Source organism: Anabas testudineus, chromosome 8, assembly GCF_900324465.2.
Source record: "Anabas testudineus chromosome 8, fAnaTes1.2, whole genome shotgun sequence".
Taxonomy (NCBI): domain Eukaryota; kingdom Metazoa; phylum Chordata; class Actinopteri; order Anabantiformes; family Anabantidae; genus Anabas; species Anabas testudineus.
In genome coordinates, this window is record NC_046617.1 from 13,731,126 (window position 1) to 13,747,419 (window position 16,294).

At 40.3% G+C, this 16,294-nt stretch overlaps 1 protein-coding gene across 3 annotated transcripts in view; it reads left to right on the top strand.

Annotated features, from left to right (window-relative positions):
• Positions 1–16,294, top strand: part of prkar1b (protein kinase, cAMP-dependent, regulatory, type I, beta) — a 54,022-nt gene that overhangs the window by 22,669 nt on the left and 15,059 nt on the right. For all 3 annotated transcript variants that reach the window (XM_026362216.2, XM_026362227.2, XM_026362234.2), the window contains 3 exons: positions 9,341–9,402; positions 12,522–12,568; positions 15,486–15,644. In XM_026362216.2, the coding sequence (XP_026218001.1) occupies positions 9,341–9,402; positions 12,522–12,568; positions 15,486–15,644 (268 nt within the window). The remainder of the gene's footprint in view (positions 1–9,340; positions 9,403–12,521; positions 12,569–15,485; positions 15,645–16,294) is intronic.

Consider the following 16,294-nt stretch of genomic DNA (forward strand, 5'->3'; position numbering starts at 1 on the left):
TGTGTGCAGGGACAGTGTCACGCTTCACTTCATGTGAGTAAATGTGATGGATAAATGTGCCAGTGTGCATGACAGTAACATCCTAAAAAGTATTTGCCCTTGCTGTGAGAACATGATGTGCCTTTATAGCTCAGCCAAGCCCTAAGTAGAACCCACACAGTGACCATCACGCATTAGCCAGGGACAGAGCAGCCCAGTGCCCTACAGAATAGCCTTGGTTAGCCCATGGCCTCCTTTTGTATACATCCCGTCTGCTTTGTCTATGCTACTTTGATAGGTTCCAGTGCACAAGCACAGACAACAGTCTTGTTATAGTGTGTCAATTCTCCCATGACCTCCTCATTGGTTTATTGGTGTCACTCTGGTTGAGTTTCATTTAGATTAGAGGCGCTCAGGCTATTTCCATGCTGGATAAACTTCGATATGGGACATCCCATGGAGTTGTGTTGCAGATTTTAGTCCATCTATTTTGCTGGATTTCCATTAGCATGGTTATACATTGCAAACTCACCTAATACATACTACATACATATAATTATTAAAATATATATTATATGTGTATTATGTTATATACTAATGCTCTCAGTTAAGAGTAGGAAAATCTTAATCTCATTGTATCTAAAGACATCCAAGCAAGTTATACATTGGTGCTAAATGAGGTTTCCTGTTAGCAAGTTGCTAACATTAGCACATTCCATGGTGTTACCACTTTATACACAAGATCCTAGTAGGTTGCTCAACACTGTCCAGGTCTGCAGGCTGTGTGTCTGATGAAGCTGTCTGTTTACAGCAGGGAAGCCTTACATCAGTCAGATGTCAGGTATTGAATGTCTAACTATTTCTCTCCCCTACATGCACTCAGTGCACCTATTACCTCACTGCCCAGAGCACTGCACCTACACACGAGTACAGTGTTCAGTTTTAGCCTTTAGCACTTGTGAAAGTACACTCCTCTCCATTTTGTCATCTACTCATCCATCCCTCATTCTTCCTTAGGGCTTTAGACTTTCTGAGTTTTCTCTGTCATAATTTCTGTGTGCACAGTACATGTTTGTGTTTGAGCATGCATGTATAATGTACTGTGTTGTGTAAACACCTGCTAGGTTTAAACCCCAACAAAGGACAACTTGTGTCCCAATCTGCTTCTAAAATGCTTACCTTGTTCTAGTGCCTGTTCTCTGCAAGGTAATGGAGGAATGAGGGGACATGCCTGCGGATAGCGGCATATTTTGTGATGTTTAGCAACGTGTCAGGATAGGTGTGTGTTTGCGTATCTGAGTGAGAGAGTGAGAAAGGGAGGGAAAAGAGAGAGGCACAATTCTTGGCACCTGTATCGTTATTAAATCTGTATACAATATATGTGAGTGTTGAATGTCTTTTTTTATTTCTGCAGGCTGGGTGAGGAAGAGAATATGTCTTCCTCTCTTTCTCTTGTCTGTCTCTTTCTTTCATTCTGATGACACGTCCCCTGTAGACACATCAGAGAGGTAGAGGCTTAGTCCTGTCAGCACCTGATTCAGCCCCAGCCCTTTTCCCTCTAAGTGGAGGAAGAGCCTGCTTTTTCCTGCCCTGGGGCAACAAACAATAGAGGAAATGGGCATTTGGAATGTGTGAAATTTATGAGTGCTGAAAATGTGATCTAGATGGTCAACATGAGGAAAACAACTTAGAGAAAGTTGAGGAAAAAATAAGCTTAGGTTAATTGACAGCAGCTGTCAATTAATCACTATACCATGAACACATGAAAAGGAGAAAGGGAGAGGAAAGACAGGGAGAGGCAGCAGGGTTGGACATGTTTGTGATAGTTTTGGGCTGACATCATGGCTGCATCAGCAGGTGGTGTGTGTAGGATCATCAGGTAGGCCTGTAAAACAGCCCTGTCACACTTGGTACACACAACTGTCAGAAAATAGAGGAGCAGAGACCCTTCATACATGTCATGCCGGCAGTGTAATTTAAGATTTAGCTCTTTATGAGAGTCTGGCATTATTTTTAGCCCAGATCAGTTATTTGTAGGCATGACTGGAAAAATGGATGACAATAAAAAGGAAATACATTAGATATGGATGCAGAGCTGTTGCAAAATGAGCCAACTAATCATATTATTTTGCCAATAAAAAAAAGATTATGTTGTCGCATATACACTGCCTGTCCAAAAAATCAGTCACACACTCTAACATTTTGTTGTACTGCTTTTAGCTTTGATTACAGTACTCATTCGCTGTGGCAATGTCACAACATTTATTCCCGTCCAGATTTGCATTCATTTTTTGCCAAGATCTTGTATTGATGATGGGAGAGTCAGGCCCCTGCTCAAACTTTTCTCCAGCACATCTCAAAGATTCTAAATGGGGTTAAGGTCTGGCCAATCAATGTGTGAAAATGATGTGTCATGATCCCTGAACCCCTCTTTTACAATTTGAGTGTGTCCTGGGATTGTCATCTTGGAATTTGCCTTTGCCATCAGGGAAGAAAAAATCTATTGTTGGAATAACCTGGTCATTTAGTATATTCAGGTAGTCAGACCTCATTCTTTAGGCACATAAAGTTGCTGAACCTAGAACTGACCAAATGCAGCAACCCCAGATCATAGCACTGCCCCCACAGGCTTGTACAGTAGGCATTAGACATGATGAGTGCATTACTTCACCTGCCTCTCTTCTTACCCTGATGCACACATCACTCTGGAACAGGGTAAATCTGGACTCATCAGACCACATGACCTTCTTCCACTGCACATTTTAACCCAGTTTTAGTAGGTTTGTCTTACATGTTTTCTTTACTTTATTCATGCCAATATTTTGACCCTTATGACACAGATTAACGTCTTTTCCACAACCACAGGATGTGTCTTCTGACATGGTTGATTACGAAATCAGAAGCTACTCACTGCATCAGTCAGGTTTAAATAACTTGTTGGCAGCTGAAAAATAATCATCCATGCAGTAATTATTCAATGGGAGGTTCTTACCTATTTGCTTAGTGAAATTCAGTGTGTGTGGGTGTGTTCCAAGCTGTAGTCACAGCAGAGGAATGAAATGGTACAGTCTCCACATCTTTATCACTGCTGCTAATAAAACAGTAGGAAAATCTTGTAAAATAGCTTTTTTAAGCCTGTATACAGTTTTAATTTGTGTTTGTTTATGTATGTGTTCATAAAGCTTGATTTAGTAGAAAGCCTAACCTATCTGGTATTCACTACATCAGCTGGCTGCTTCTGAATTCTCTCTTTCTCTTTTTATTTCACTGTCTTCCAAAGCTTCCTATTGCCATGCCAGCAACACAGCCATGTGAGTAAAGCGCTGGTGCTTCTGTGAGTACTGGGCACAGTGCGGAGATGATAGGGCCAGATTGCCATCTCATGAAGTTGGCATTGGCAGGCTCGCAGGGTCGAAGGCGCCAGTGCTGGTTCAGTGGTAGTTCAGCCTGATATTTTAGCTGAGAATTGCTGCTTTAGTTAGGCTCAAAAGTTTCAGGAAAGGTATTGTGTCAGTCAGTATTTTCTCTAGACTGACCACCCCACCCCCTAAATTGTATGTGTATCTTGATTCGGGTGGAAATTGAGGAAAACACTTGATCACTGCATTTAAGCATTTAAGACAGCAGAGATTACAAAATCGAACATTTAAAGCTGATTTGTGTCTTGCCTCTTCAACTTCTCTTTCTCTCAGGTGATCTGATCAGTGAAGTATACGTAAATGACACTTTTTAGATTTTAGCAGCATTGTACAGATCACACAAATCACGACATGAGTGCATTGGCCTTCAGGTGCTTTGGTGATGCAATGCACACATACTGAGATACACATCCACTCTTTGAGGCAACAGGATGCATCCACGTTTACACCCTCTTTAAATCCATCAAGGCCAGGTGTGTGGATTTAACACAGTGTGCTCCCTGCCCTCTGTTGGTTTTAAATACAGCTTCCAACATTTACTCACATAGCTTACTCTACCTGGAAAGCTTTAGATGCCTACATATGTGAATATAGTTTTAATCCTGTAAAGAGAGTTGTAAGTACGACTTTATGGCATGCAAAAAATGTTAACTACAAACTAATTCTTGTATTTCAGACACAATTTGAATTAAAAGGAGATATACTCTCCATATCTGACTGTTCTGTCTGATGTAGCTGTATGACGTGAGCCACAGTATAGGTCCAGCTATTCTATGAATCATCAAACTCAAAAATCCTGAAACTTAAAATATTAAATTACCGTTCAAGGTTTTACCCCTTTAACATCTTGCTGAGTTCTGTTATTCAGCATGCCCACTGTAGTTTTAGAAGTGGACCATGGTTGTGATTTGGTGGTTTGGTGGATCTTTGTAGTGTGTCTTGACCAAATAAGGCATGACATAATCTTCTGAGGTTTCACTTAGAGTTTGGAGGCCAACGTAAAGAAGTGGGCAGCAGCTGGTATGGCCCGGTCCATCCATTTTTTGCAGGGCCTCCAGTGAGAGAGAGGCCACATGTCAAAAGCTTTCATGTCATAAATATCGTTCCCTGAATGCTTCAGTGCTTTATAATTACACCTTCTTTATCTTCCCAGTTTTTCTCTCTTACACTCTGTCTGACGATTGTCAGTGGTGTGTCTGTCTTTATGTAAGTGTATGTAATACAAGTGCATACACTTGTATTACAAGTCTATGTAATGTTTTTTAAAACAGATTTTGTTGTGTCCATACGAATGGGTTGAGTTAGTCGTTCCACGTGAGTAACTTTGGCACGTTGTGCTCAACTTTAAACTCATAAAACTGTTTTCCATCTTGCTGTGATATACCCACAATGAGTCACACAACAGGCTAGTAAACAGTTCTGTTAAATACAGTCATCAGTGAAAATCTAGTTTATGTTTGCATGCTCATTTATATGCACTTGCAAGTGCTTTACACAGTATACTAACTTGGCAGCGAAACAAAAGCAGTATGGTAGTTTGTGTTGTTCATAGCAACATGCCACTTTAGTTATAGATGTTGAGATTGTAACACATGTATACACATTATTGCCGCAGTCCCGGAGCAGCTGTATGCAACATACATTTTTATACATACATTTCCAGGTTTTGTGGAGCCTCAAACCAAAAACATTTTCACTTTAAAGCATTCTCATTATTTTACAACATTATCATTAGTGGAACCGAGTGTGTAAAAATAAACGTGAACAGAGCACAGCATCTTTTTTTGTAAATTTGTTAGTTTCAATTATTAGGTTTTCTGCTATCTGAAAAATTGGTAAATTCTGATCTATATATATATACATTTGTGTGTCTTAGTGTCAGTTTATTTTATATATTAGACAAATTAACTGTACATTTGTCCTCAGGGAATTACTTATAAAGTGGAACTATGTCAACTTGCAAAACAAAGACTATTGTCTTATTAGCCAGAATCAGCAATCTGAATTACTATCAACTGTGGTAGTGAAAATTAATCCTTCAAGCACTTACGGCATGAACACTATGCCAGCCAAACCAGTGGCACGTCGCTGCCAAGCTAAGACACAGCTCTGCTTTGAGGGCTGGGAATTTCCCATATGTGGTGCAGTTGTTGATTATTTTGGTTATTGCAAAAGCCCTTTCACCCAGACATTCAGACAGGGCATTCTGGATGGGTTCCCCATGAAGGGCTTGTGTAACTCAACATTCTGCGGCCCATTAAGAAACACAAAGACATGGCGGCATGCCGCACTGTTAAAGAGCCCTTTGGTGTTAATGGAATAATGGCAGTGCTGTGTGCTGTGGTACTAATGTAAGAGATAAGGCGTCTGCTGCAGAACAAATAAACAGCTGTGTAAAGGAAAGATTAGGAAGAGAAAGAGGGGAGAGAGAGAAGCGCCTTCAATGCCAACTAAGAAGAACAACAACCAGTCCAGCTACAACAAGCAGACCTGATTGTACTTCATTAATCACTGAAATCCCCTAAGCTAACCACATTTTTATGGGTGTTTGAAAATAATAGTAGGCTGTTGCTGCATTGTTGGGTACATGTACGAAAAATGTTAGGATAACATAAACTTTTTTTATTATTGCCATTTAAACTCAAATATAGTTGCATGTTTATGCACACTCCCTCCTTTGTACTTCCAACTGGAGAGAACAGCTACATTTTATGTACCTGTCTTAGTTAATATAATTTTACAAAAACGCATTTTCATGATGAGTGCAACACAAGGCAATGCAGATGTTACATACAAGTGTCTCTTATTTCTAATTGCTTCCATTCTGATGTTTATTCTACCGATGACTATATCTTTTGGCATCATCTGCTGCTCCTTTGAACTTAAAACCACTGCTTCACCTCCATGGAAGTATTACAGAAGTGTCATTATCTCTAGCTGTTGGTTCCTGTTCTTCAGACCAGCACACATATTGGCTTCGCACTACAGTTATGTGATGTAATATGGACAGGGATTGATGATGATGATGCCAATTAGCAAACTATCAAAGTAATTAACAACTGGGTATTTACATGGATGCACAGTGTAAGTCTATTTGGATAAATGTGTCTGCCAAATGACAAAATTTAAATAAATACGTGTGTGTATGTTTGAGTGTGAAGGCAGATACACAAGTTGTAGGGAGTTATCTCCTCAAATCTCAACCATGACAGAAGCTTTGTGTCTCTCTCTAGGGTACAGGTGAACTTCCGAGCCTCCTCACAGTCTGCAGGGTATCTCTCTCTCTCTCTGCCTGTCTCCGTCAGAACAGCACATCCATTGTTAAGAAGGGGGGGCTCTGCCTTTTCATAAGGTCAGAGGGACTACAGGTAGCGGAAAGGACAAGATTAATCACTTCATCTGAGACAGGCAGGGAGGGGGCGATAGACCAAGAGATGGGAGAAATAGATGGGGCAGGGAGAGAATTAGAGGGAAGAAAGGGATAATTGAGAGGGGGGAGGAAGAGAAAAAGTGATAGAGAACAGACAGGGAGGAAGTTGGGGATGAAGAAAGGGAAAGAGAGACAGGTAGAGACGAGGGGAAGTAATTATCTGCATTAAGTGTCTTTGTTGTGCTCACCGATGCATTCAGTGAGAGCAGGGCATGGAAAGAGAGAGGTGGTCAAGGGTAATTACCTAAAGGCAGGTTTGCTTGCCTTTGATCCTCTTACTATGACTATTTGGCTCAGTCTTGAGAATCCTGCTTAGCTGTGTGATGCATCATCATCATTAATGCCAGCATCACTGCCAAAGGGCACATACTGAAATAGACTATTCTGAGTTAGATGGCAACAAAATATTTTTTGTTCCGAAGAAATTATAATTAATGAATTCCCTATGTTGTTGAATTGGTCTCCCCCGTTGAACTTGTTGTTTTGCTGAGGTTATTATTTTCATAATCCACACGCTAGGAATTATACGTGACCTGAAGACCACGCTGAAGCTTCCTGAACAAACAAACTCCTGCCAAGCGCAGGTGGTCACAGATTTGAGGAGAGTTGAGAACCCTTCTGCAGATGTTGTGCTGACTAATCACCATCAAAGACTTTGTGTTTGCATGTCATTTGAGTGCCAGTACATGTGTTTTCATCACGAATGCCAGTGCTTAAATATGTTGATCTTGCAAGTGTGTGTGTGCTCAGGTGAGTATATACTGTAGAATACATAGAGCCATGTGCATATACCGTAGGTTTTATAGTATATAATTATCTAAGTATGTCTGTGCATCTTTTAGATCAAGCCTGTATGTTTTAAAGAGTAAGTGTGTTTGGTATGTGTGTGTTTCCCTGGGTACATCTGAGTCAGTGTCCAGCTGCATTGCACAGGGCCTACCTGTGGGTGAAGCTGGCTCATGTCCACCTGTTAAAGTCTGCATTTTATTCAGTGTCCACATAAACAAATGCAAGCAGGGTCTGTTCACTTCAAAACCACTCAACAACACTGTCAGATCTCTCCCCAACATCTGCTGACCTGCAGAGTTTTGCTGAGAAGGTTCATGTAAAACAGCACTTTTATGTCTGTAATGTGCAGTCAGGTGTGTTCAGCTGTATAAACCTTTTCATCCCATGAATTCATTACTGCTGCATTATCTAATGTGCTGTCATGAGCATAGAAATACTGTATTATACATGACACATTATTTTGTATAAACCTGTGTGTTTTCATAGCCAATTTACACTGGCCGTCCAAAAAAAAAAGTCACCACCTGGATTTAACTAAGCAAATAGGCTAAGAGCCTCCCACTAGATAATTACTGCATGAATTATTATTTTTCAGCTGCCAACAAGTTATTTAACCCTAACTTGTCAGAAGCACATCCTGTGGTCGTATAAAAAGATGTTAATCTGTTTCAGAAGAGTCAAATTGTTGGCAGGCATGAAAGCTAAAGACAGACCAACAAAATATTAGTGTGTGACATTTTTTTTGGATGGGCAGTGTATACTCAAATGTAGACACACTCACTGAAATGCACACATTAACTGAAAAGCAAATAACCAAGAACGGGCTCAAACTTGCCCCACATTCACACTGCAGGTCTTGTATGTCTTTGATACAATATGCCTGACCTTCTTTTATTGTTTTTTCTATATTTCCTTATATGTAGGGTGGTACGCAACTGATTAAATAGGTAAATATCCCCTGAAGGTATAAGATGGGCAGAGAAGAAGAGAGGAAGGATACTGAGTTTTCTCTTGTCCAAACACATCCCAGCAGTGGAACTTTAATCTGCTGAGGCTTCATGCATTTAAACAGCCTGATTAGGAACAGTCTAACAGGCGCTTTCCCTGCCGGGCTGAAACAGAAATTAAGTGCTTAGGCACAGCCGTCATTTTGTTTGTTTTCTCAGTGCTACTTTTAGGAGATACGCTCAGCAGCTCAGGCTTTGATCATGTCTGTAACAACACAGAGTTGTGTTTAAGCCTATGCACCATGTTATATTGTATAATGCAAAGATACAGCGAAAGTGGCTGTAGCTTTGTAATGATAACTTACTGTCTGCAATAATAATACTCTCTTATGTTTGGTATGTGCATTTAGCAAAGCCCAAAGTTCCGCCTAAACAGATCCACCACAGATTTGAATTTTTGAATTGCTGGGATTGTCGGACCCCAGCACACTATATATATATAGAATATATATATATAGTGTGCTGGGGTCATCAAGATTTCCCAGGCCCCTCTCTTTGGCGTATAGAGTGGACACAGTGATGATGGGTGCTCTGTCTTTTCCATCACACTGCTCCTCATGTTCATACAACAAACTCTTGTGTGTGTGTGAGGGAGTTCACAATTCAAAAGAGCAGTGGGATGATGCAACATAATAGCAGGTATGTTGATAATAACTGTGTTCTCCCTCCTTCTTTCCTTCTCCCTCTTCCTCTTCCCTCTTTCTCTTTTTTCCCAGTGATATATTTGATGCCATGTTTCCGGTCACCCACATTGCAGGGGAAACAGTTATTCAGCAAGGTATGTATAAGTGTGTTCGCATGAATTTATGTAAAGGTAAAATGTAACATGTAATGTGTTGATGATATTACAATCTGGGTTTTTATGTTCAACAGTCCAAAATTTTAATTTAAACTACATTTTTCATATAATATGTAATAAATTAGTGGTAGTTTTGTGTTAAAAAATCCATCCCAAAATCACGATACAGAAGGGAGAATAAGAAATTTCCTGTTAAATAACAATATAAAAAAGAAAATATTATGCCTTTTTTTGCTGTCTTGTGCCACCAAGACACATGTTAACTGTATCTTGTTGCACTCTGGTTTCTTCCCATTTCCTCTCCCTAAAGCACATTCCCCCACTCTGCACCAGTCTGCCCTCTTCTCTGCCTACCCACAGTCAAGAAAGCCTTCACTTTAGACATCCATGAACTTTGAAAAGCATAGCAGGGCCAGGCTGTATTTTTCCAGTGCTTCCCCACTCAAACTCCCATGATACACAATACAGGCATGTTTAACCACATATTTAAAACACAGAATATTAACACATTCTTATAGATAATGTTCACATTCAGATATTATACTCTGTTCACACCTGCACAAAATCACACTTGTTGCACTTGTGGGGCACGCCTTACAAAACACACTTACATGGACCTGTCTGCCATTGGACACGCACCCACTCAGTTACTCCCCCATCAGCATCCAAGAGTATATCAGTCCTAATTTGGTGATAATAAGTCTAGCTAACTTTGCAGGGCCCACAATCCTAGACAGCCTGTGAATGTGGTGTACAGTATATACAGTGTTGATGTCATCGCTAATGTCTGGACCACTGTATAGCTTCAAGAAAGCACCACTGTACTGACCCATCACACACTATTTAGACACAGCAAGGAGTTATCGGCCCTGATGCCTCAGTGGTATTTAAACAAAGGGACAATTTTCTCATAACATGCAAAAAAAAAAGGTTAGGGGTATTTTGATTGTGTCAGTGTTGCCTATATTAGTTAGATTAATGAATTTGCTGGTTATGTGAACTTTTTGTTCTTTCTGTATTATATAGACACAGTAAAGGACTTTATGGTAAAAGGAGCATTTATGTATAAGTCCTAATTTTAAATATCATGAATATGTTAATGGTGCACAAGCCTAGTATAAAGTATTTTTCTTATTAGCAAAGTTTGAAGAGTGTGTATGACAATTATTTTGTTTAAATGAGGCCACTGGTCCGCATACTGCGTTAGGCGTATACAGACCATGCATACATTTCTATGTGCTTGTGCATGTTCTGGTCAAATATTTGCTTGCACTTTCAGGCACAGAGGGACCGGGAGGGCGCAAAACAAAGAGTTGAGAACCAAAGTGATAAAAGACAGGAAGAGCAGAAGAAAAGAAAGACAGAGCGAGTGGGAATTGAAAGAGAGATAGATGAGATGAAAGAGAGCAGGGCAGAGACAGAGCGAGGGAGATAGCAGAGGGCCAGGTTGCAGCAGGTTGTTGTTGTGTGTGTGTATCTGGGGTCTCCACTGGGACACACCATCAGACAGACAAGGAGCGTTTTGTGTGACAAATAGAGCTATATGATTAACGAGCACTCTCCACTCAGTATTAATTAGCCGTGTGAACTCTTGTGAACTTTACACACAGGGTGCCCTCAGCCTTTCAACTCTTCAGGTGAATGAACATACACACAAGAACACACCTCCACAGTCATACATACATACTTGGTACCTATGAAGTGCACACACATGCATACTTTGTCCCATGCATCCACATGCATCATTACCCACTTGTACCTCTGAAGAGAGTTGTATTCAAATAGTATTGTAAGAGGTCACTGCAGGGAGAGCCTCATAGCCCGCGTGTATGTGGCTGTCAATCTTTTGTAAAGTTTTCCCTTGAGCCCTGTGTAACAGATAGCATAATTAAAGGAACACCTTGCCATTTTTCAGCCTTATCTCCAGACTAGATGCTTTTAGCGGATCCCTGTCAATGAAATGGATCCAGGCTACTAACCAAACATTTGAAGTTGTACGACTTGCACATATAAAACAATGGCCACAGTTGCAGGATTTATTTTCCTATTGGAAATTTGCATCTTTAATGGTCTCAAATGTCCACCATCCGCATAAATCCGAACGATAACATGTATTTTCTGCTTGTGCAACCTTAGAGGAAAACGTAAAGGAACAGTTTTACATTTCAGCAGCTGTTGTAAACAACTCCTGGAGATTTCAGGAAGTTAGTGCTGCCAGTCACAGTATAGTCCTGTACCTAGGTATTTTGTTACCTTTGAGAAAGAGAGAGAGAGAGAAAGAGAGAGAGAGAGAGACAAAACAGTTTTCTCTGGGCAATAGTATTGATCTCCTCATCTAACTCTCAGCAAGAAAGTAAAATTTGAAACTATTCTTTTAGCAGCAGTTCACATTTTCAGTTTTTGTGGAAAAAGAAACATAGACCTCAATAGGACTACTGTACCTGATTCCAAAAGGAAAATGTGAGTTTCTTTGTGGAGCAGCAAAGCTCCACAAAGAAAAAAAAAAAAGAATAGATAAAACTGGCATCTTTAGTTGAATACTAGGAATCTTTCTATAATTTGTAATAAGGTGTTGTAAGCTCTGCATGCTCAGGCACTTCTGTTTCAGAGTTTCCACTATTAAGCCACACAAGCAGTATTAATGAGCACTGCTGTTGCTGCAACCTTCTGCTGAAATATGTATTCTGGAGGAGGCAGCGGCATCTTTGACGCTGTGTCTGCCCTGAAGCTTTCAAAGACCTCAAATTATAAAGACCCAAAGAAAAATGATTGCAAGGCAAGAAATTCAACAATTTTTTTAAGAGGTAGAATGTGACAGATATGAAAGAGAGAGTGTGAGAAAAAGAATGGGTGTATGTCTTAGTGTTACGTTATTGTCCCCCAGCTCACATAAAGCTGTCTGACAGATCATTTTGATCTTTTAAGGCACAGAGTTGTTACCCTCTTTGTTTTAATGGCAAAAAAAAAAATCTGTTAGAACATAAGCACGAGGAAGCAGTAGGAAGAGGTTTTCCTGTTGGTTCAAAGCCAGGTATTTATCCAGATTTTTTTCTATTCTCTCTCACAAACCCCTGTTTTCTTTTTCTCTCCCCATTCAGGTGATGAAGGAGACAACTTCTATGTGATTGACCAGGGTGAAGTGGACGTAAGTGGTTGACACAGAGACCCAAGCATGCACACGCGCATGCACACATACACACACACAGTTTCTTTCATTATCAGTGAAATGGTTTAAATAGCATTTTAAAAATGTTTTTAAAAGTTTCCTCTGTCCAAATATTAGCATTTATTCACCTGTTTTTAAGAGTAGGGCATAAGACGGATTGTGGCTCAGTGGGAAAATCCAGCCTTCTCCACTCATGTTGAGACAATGTTTCCCTGTAACAATGGAAAGGTTGTATTGGTTTGCCCCCGTGTTTTGTTCTCTTCAAAGTTCAGTTCCACTCTGATGACAATCTGAACATGGCGCTATAGAGTTCAGCGCTCTGTGAAGGCAGCTAAACTGAGAACACCTCTTGTCTTAGCAAGTCTGACATAGTATGGTAGACCTAAGTGGAGAGATAAAACAGAAGCTGATGGAAAGTTAAACAGGAAGCAACCTTATCAGCTTACAGCGGTGAACACAGATACAGTGGGTAAAAGGAAAGAAGCAGGTTGGCAAGTTCGGCCGAGCGAGAATATAGTCAATGCATCTGAGATATAGAGAGAAGCAATTGTATGATTACAGCCAGAAGAGATGGTGCCTTGATAGACAATATCAACTCTTGATGTTTTGTCAAATACAATTAGATTATAGAATCAAATACATTATTGTAAATTAGCTGTAAGAGTTGTTTGTTTACTACAAAAAAGTCATCGTGCACATGTGATTTACAAAACATGTGAGTATCCGCGAAGTTGAGATTGTGAATTATAGCTTCCAACATATATAATCAGCAACATGTTGAGCTTATGCCATTTACATAAGACCCAATGAAGACTGATAAAGCAAACAAGTTAACCAGGTCTTATCATACAGACTACAGATATTCTCCACTTTTTCCTTCCATTATTATAATGTTTTGTCTCTGTACCTCAGCTATCTTCAGTGTAAGTTAGTCTTGTGTACCATCTGATATTCAGTTTATGGTAATCTTACCTTCACAGCAGAGGCTTTTTAGTGGAACCTGTTTCTCGCTGCTAATTTTAACATTCAGTGCTGGTCATCTTTCAACCAATCTCAAACTCCACCTAAGGTGCAGCCTGTCCTTTGACCACAGGTTGATCCGTTTTCCTTTATCAGACTTGGTTTCAGGAACAATATTTGAAAGCTAAATCTTTTTCTTTCTCTCGTCTTCCGTAATTCTGACTCGTCCCAAATTCTAGATCAGATCCACAGTTGTTCTAGTGCTCAGCTGCACAGTTGCGGCATCACTATTTGCCTATGTTGTCTCTGCCAGTGTGTGTAACTGGAGGTGGTCTGCTCTTCACTGGGACTTAAACCTCTCCCTGTCTGTCACCGGTGAATTTTAAGTGTCTTGTCCCACAGCCAGGTCTCTGTCAGTCTGCACTTAAACTGGGTGAAGACCTCTATCCTCAACCTCACCTCTGCCCAGATCCCATGGTTATCTTTGTCGCCTTCATTTTATTCCGCCAACCATCCCTCTGTCTCTACACACAGCTGTTGCCTCCCATCCTCAGTTCAGGCACTAAACTACTTCTAGCTCAGTGCCGAGGTTATTAAAGTGTGGAGATGTCTCTCATTAGACAGGGGTGTAAATCTGCCGGCATCCCATAAACTGCCTAAAAGCTGACAACCACTGCCACTGAAGTAAACACCCCTCTATGTCTGCACACAAGTGTATTCACTTACAGACATTGGCCTGTATTTACAGTATAATGGTGCAACACACAGTAGATGAAAGCTTTCACTACAAAATCTGAGATGATCTTATTGGAATAAAATGCTGTTTGCAGAAAAAATATGGAAAATACTTTAATCACAGATGATTATATCTGACATTTTGTGAGCAAATGTCTTAAGATAATTCACTTTTACTTTAATCCAAGCACTTATTTATAAGAGTAATCTTATTTTATTATTATTTTTTAAGCAGATCGTGCATTTGGAAATTAAGTGAAATAATTGCCAAATAGTTGGAGACAGACCCTGTCTCACACACACTCACACAGCTAGTGAGAAAACATGCATCAACTAACTACAAACAGGAATACAGAGTGACATTGCCTAGTCACCCACCTTCCAGTACTTGCTCTTTCTTAATTACCACCAGACCTGTGCAATTTGCTGTAGGTATTTGTATTTGGAAAATGCCACAGCTGTGACATAGCATACACTGTTCTTGTCTAATACTTTTTCATTCTGAACTCCATTTTACCTTATCCACACTGCTGACTCAGTACAGTACAACTCTTTCCAGTTTTCCAGCGTTCCACCTCTCTGAAAGCTATTACTCCAGCTTTGCAAACCTGATCCATTTAGGAGTTCATGTTGATTATTGAAACAATGCTACGTGCCCAAGAGCTGCATGAAAGTGTCTGTGAGACCAAACAGAAAATTGAAGATCAAGAGACACTTGCAGACTAAACTAGGGAAACTGCAGTAAACATGCTATTCTTCATTTAACACTTTCACAACATTTTATTGTGTTGTTCTTTGAGACTTGTCTTAACCATAGCCAGCTCTCTTTGTCTCTTTGAAGTCACCCCATTTTATTGTGAAGGTTATGTCCCCTGTGGTCTACACTCTGAGTCCTGGATGATGGCTTGCAACAATTGTGGCAATTCACAACAGCCACTGGAGGGATAAACCCTCCCCCTCTCTCTGTCCTCTATTCTGTCTGTTCTGTTGACGTAAGTCAACAAGATAGTGGATAGTGTGTCGACAGGTGAAACCGTAACGGCCCCAGAGACAGCCTGAATGAATCTCAATAAGGTTGTATTGTCTGTGGAGCTATAGTGGCTGGCCTAAATAGAGCTGTGCATGTGTGTGTGTGTGCATATAAGTGACCAAGCATTTCAAAATGAGTGTATTAGATCTGTTTTTCTTCCTCTGTCTGCAGGTATATGTGAATGGGGAGTGGGTGACCAGTATTGGAGAAGGAGGCAGCTTTGGAGAGCTGGCCCTGATCTATGGGACCCCCAGAGCTGCCACCGTCAAAGCCAAGACTGATCTTAAACTGTGGGGCATTGACCGAGACAGCTACCGGCGCATCTTGATGGTATGAACTTCAACACTAACTGATACTAAAATCTGGTTAAGACCAGATATTCTTCACACGCCATGTAACCAGGAGGACACATGATAATACTCAAAGAATATGAGCCTTTTACTTCCTTAGAAAGTGTGCTCCACTTTAGCTCTTTCATCTTGGAGATTAAGTTGCAAAGTATAAAACATTCACATACACCAACAACAGCCACACTATGACTCAATAAAAAAATGTGAGGTACTTGCAATAAAAATGTGCTTTAGTAAACTCTCTTCACTGTTATCATAGGTGGTCCATCACTTGTGATATTTTCTCCCACTCACCCACTTAAAACTCCTTAACAGTAATTATTTTTATCTAAAATACACACATACATAGTGGAGTGTATCTCGATTATAGTGTCTCTCTGGATTTTTTCTAGATGAGGAAAGGCAAAAAATAAAAGATGACGGGGTTGAGTGAGGGTGGTAGAGGAGACAGAGGGTCAGCTCTTATGTGTCTACACACTTCCCCCTCCAGGAGCTTATCTTCCAGGAATGTCTAAATGTTTAAACTAGAAACACAAGGTGCTCTGCCCCAGCTGTCATTTATGCTCACGTACACACACATTTTATGCGCTTTAGAATGACTAATTACTGTGTGTGTGTCTGCACAGGTCT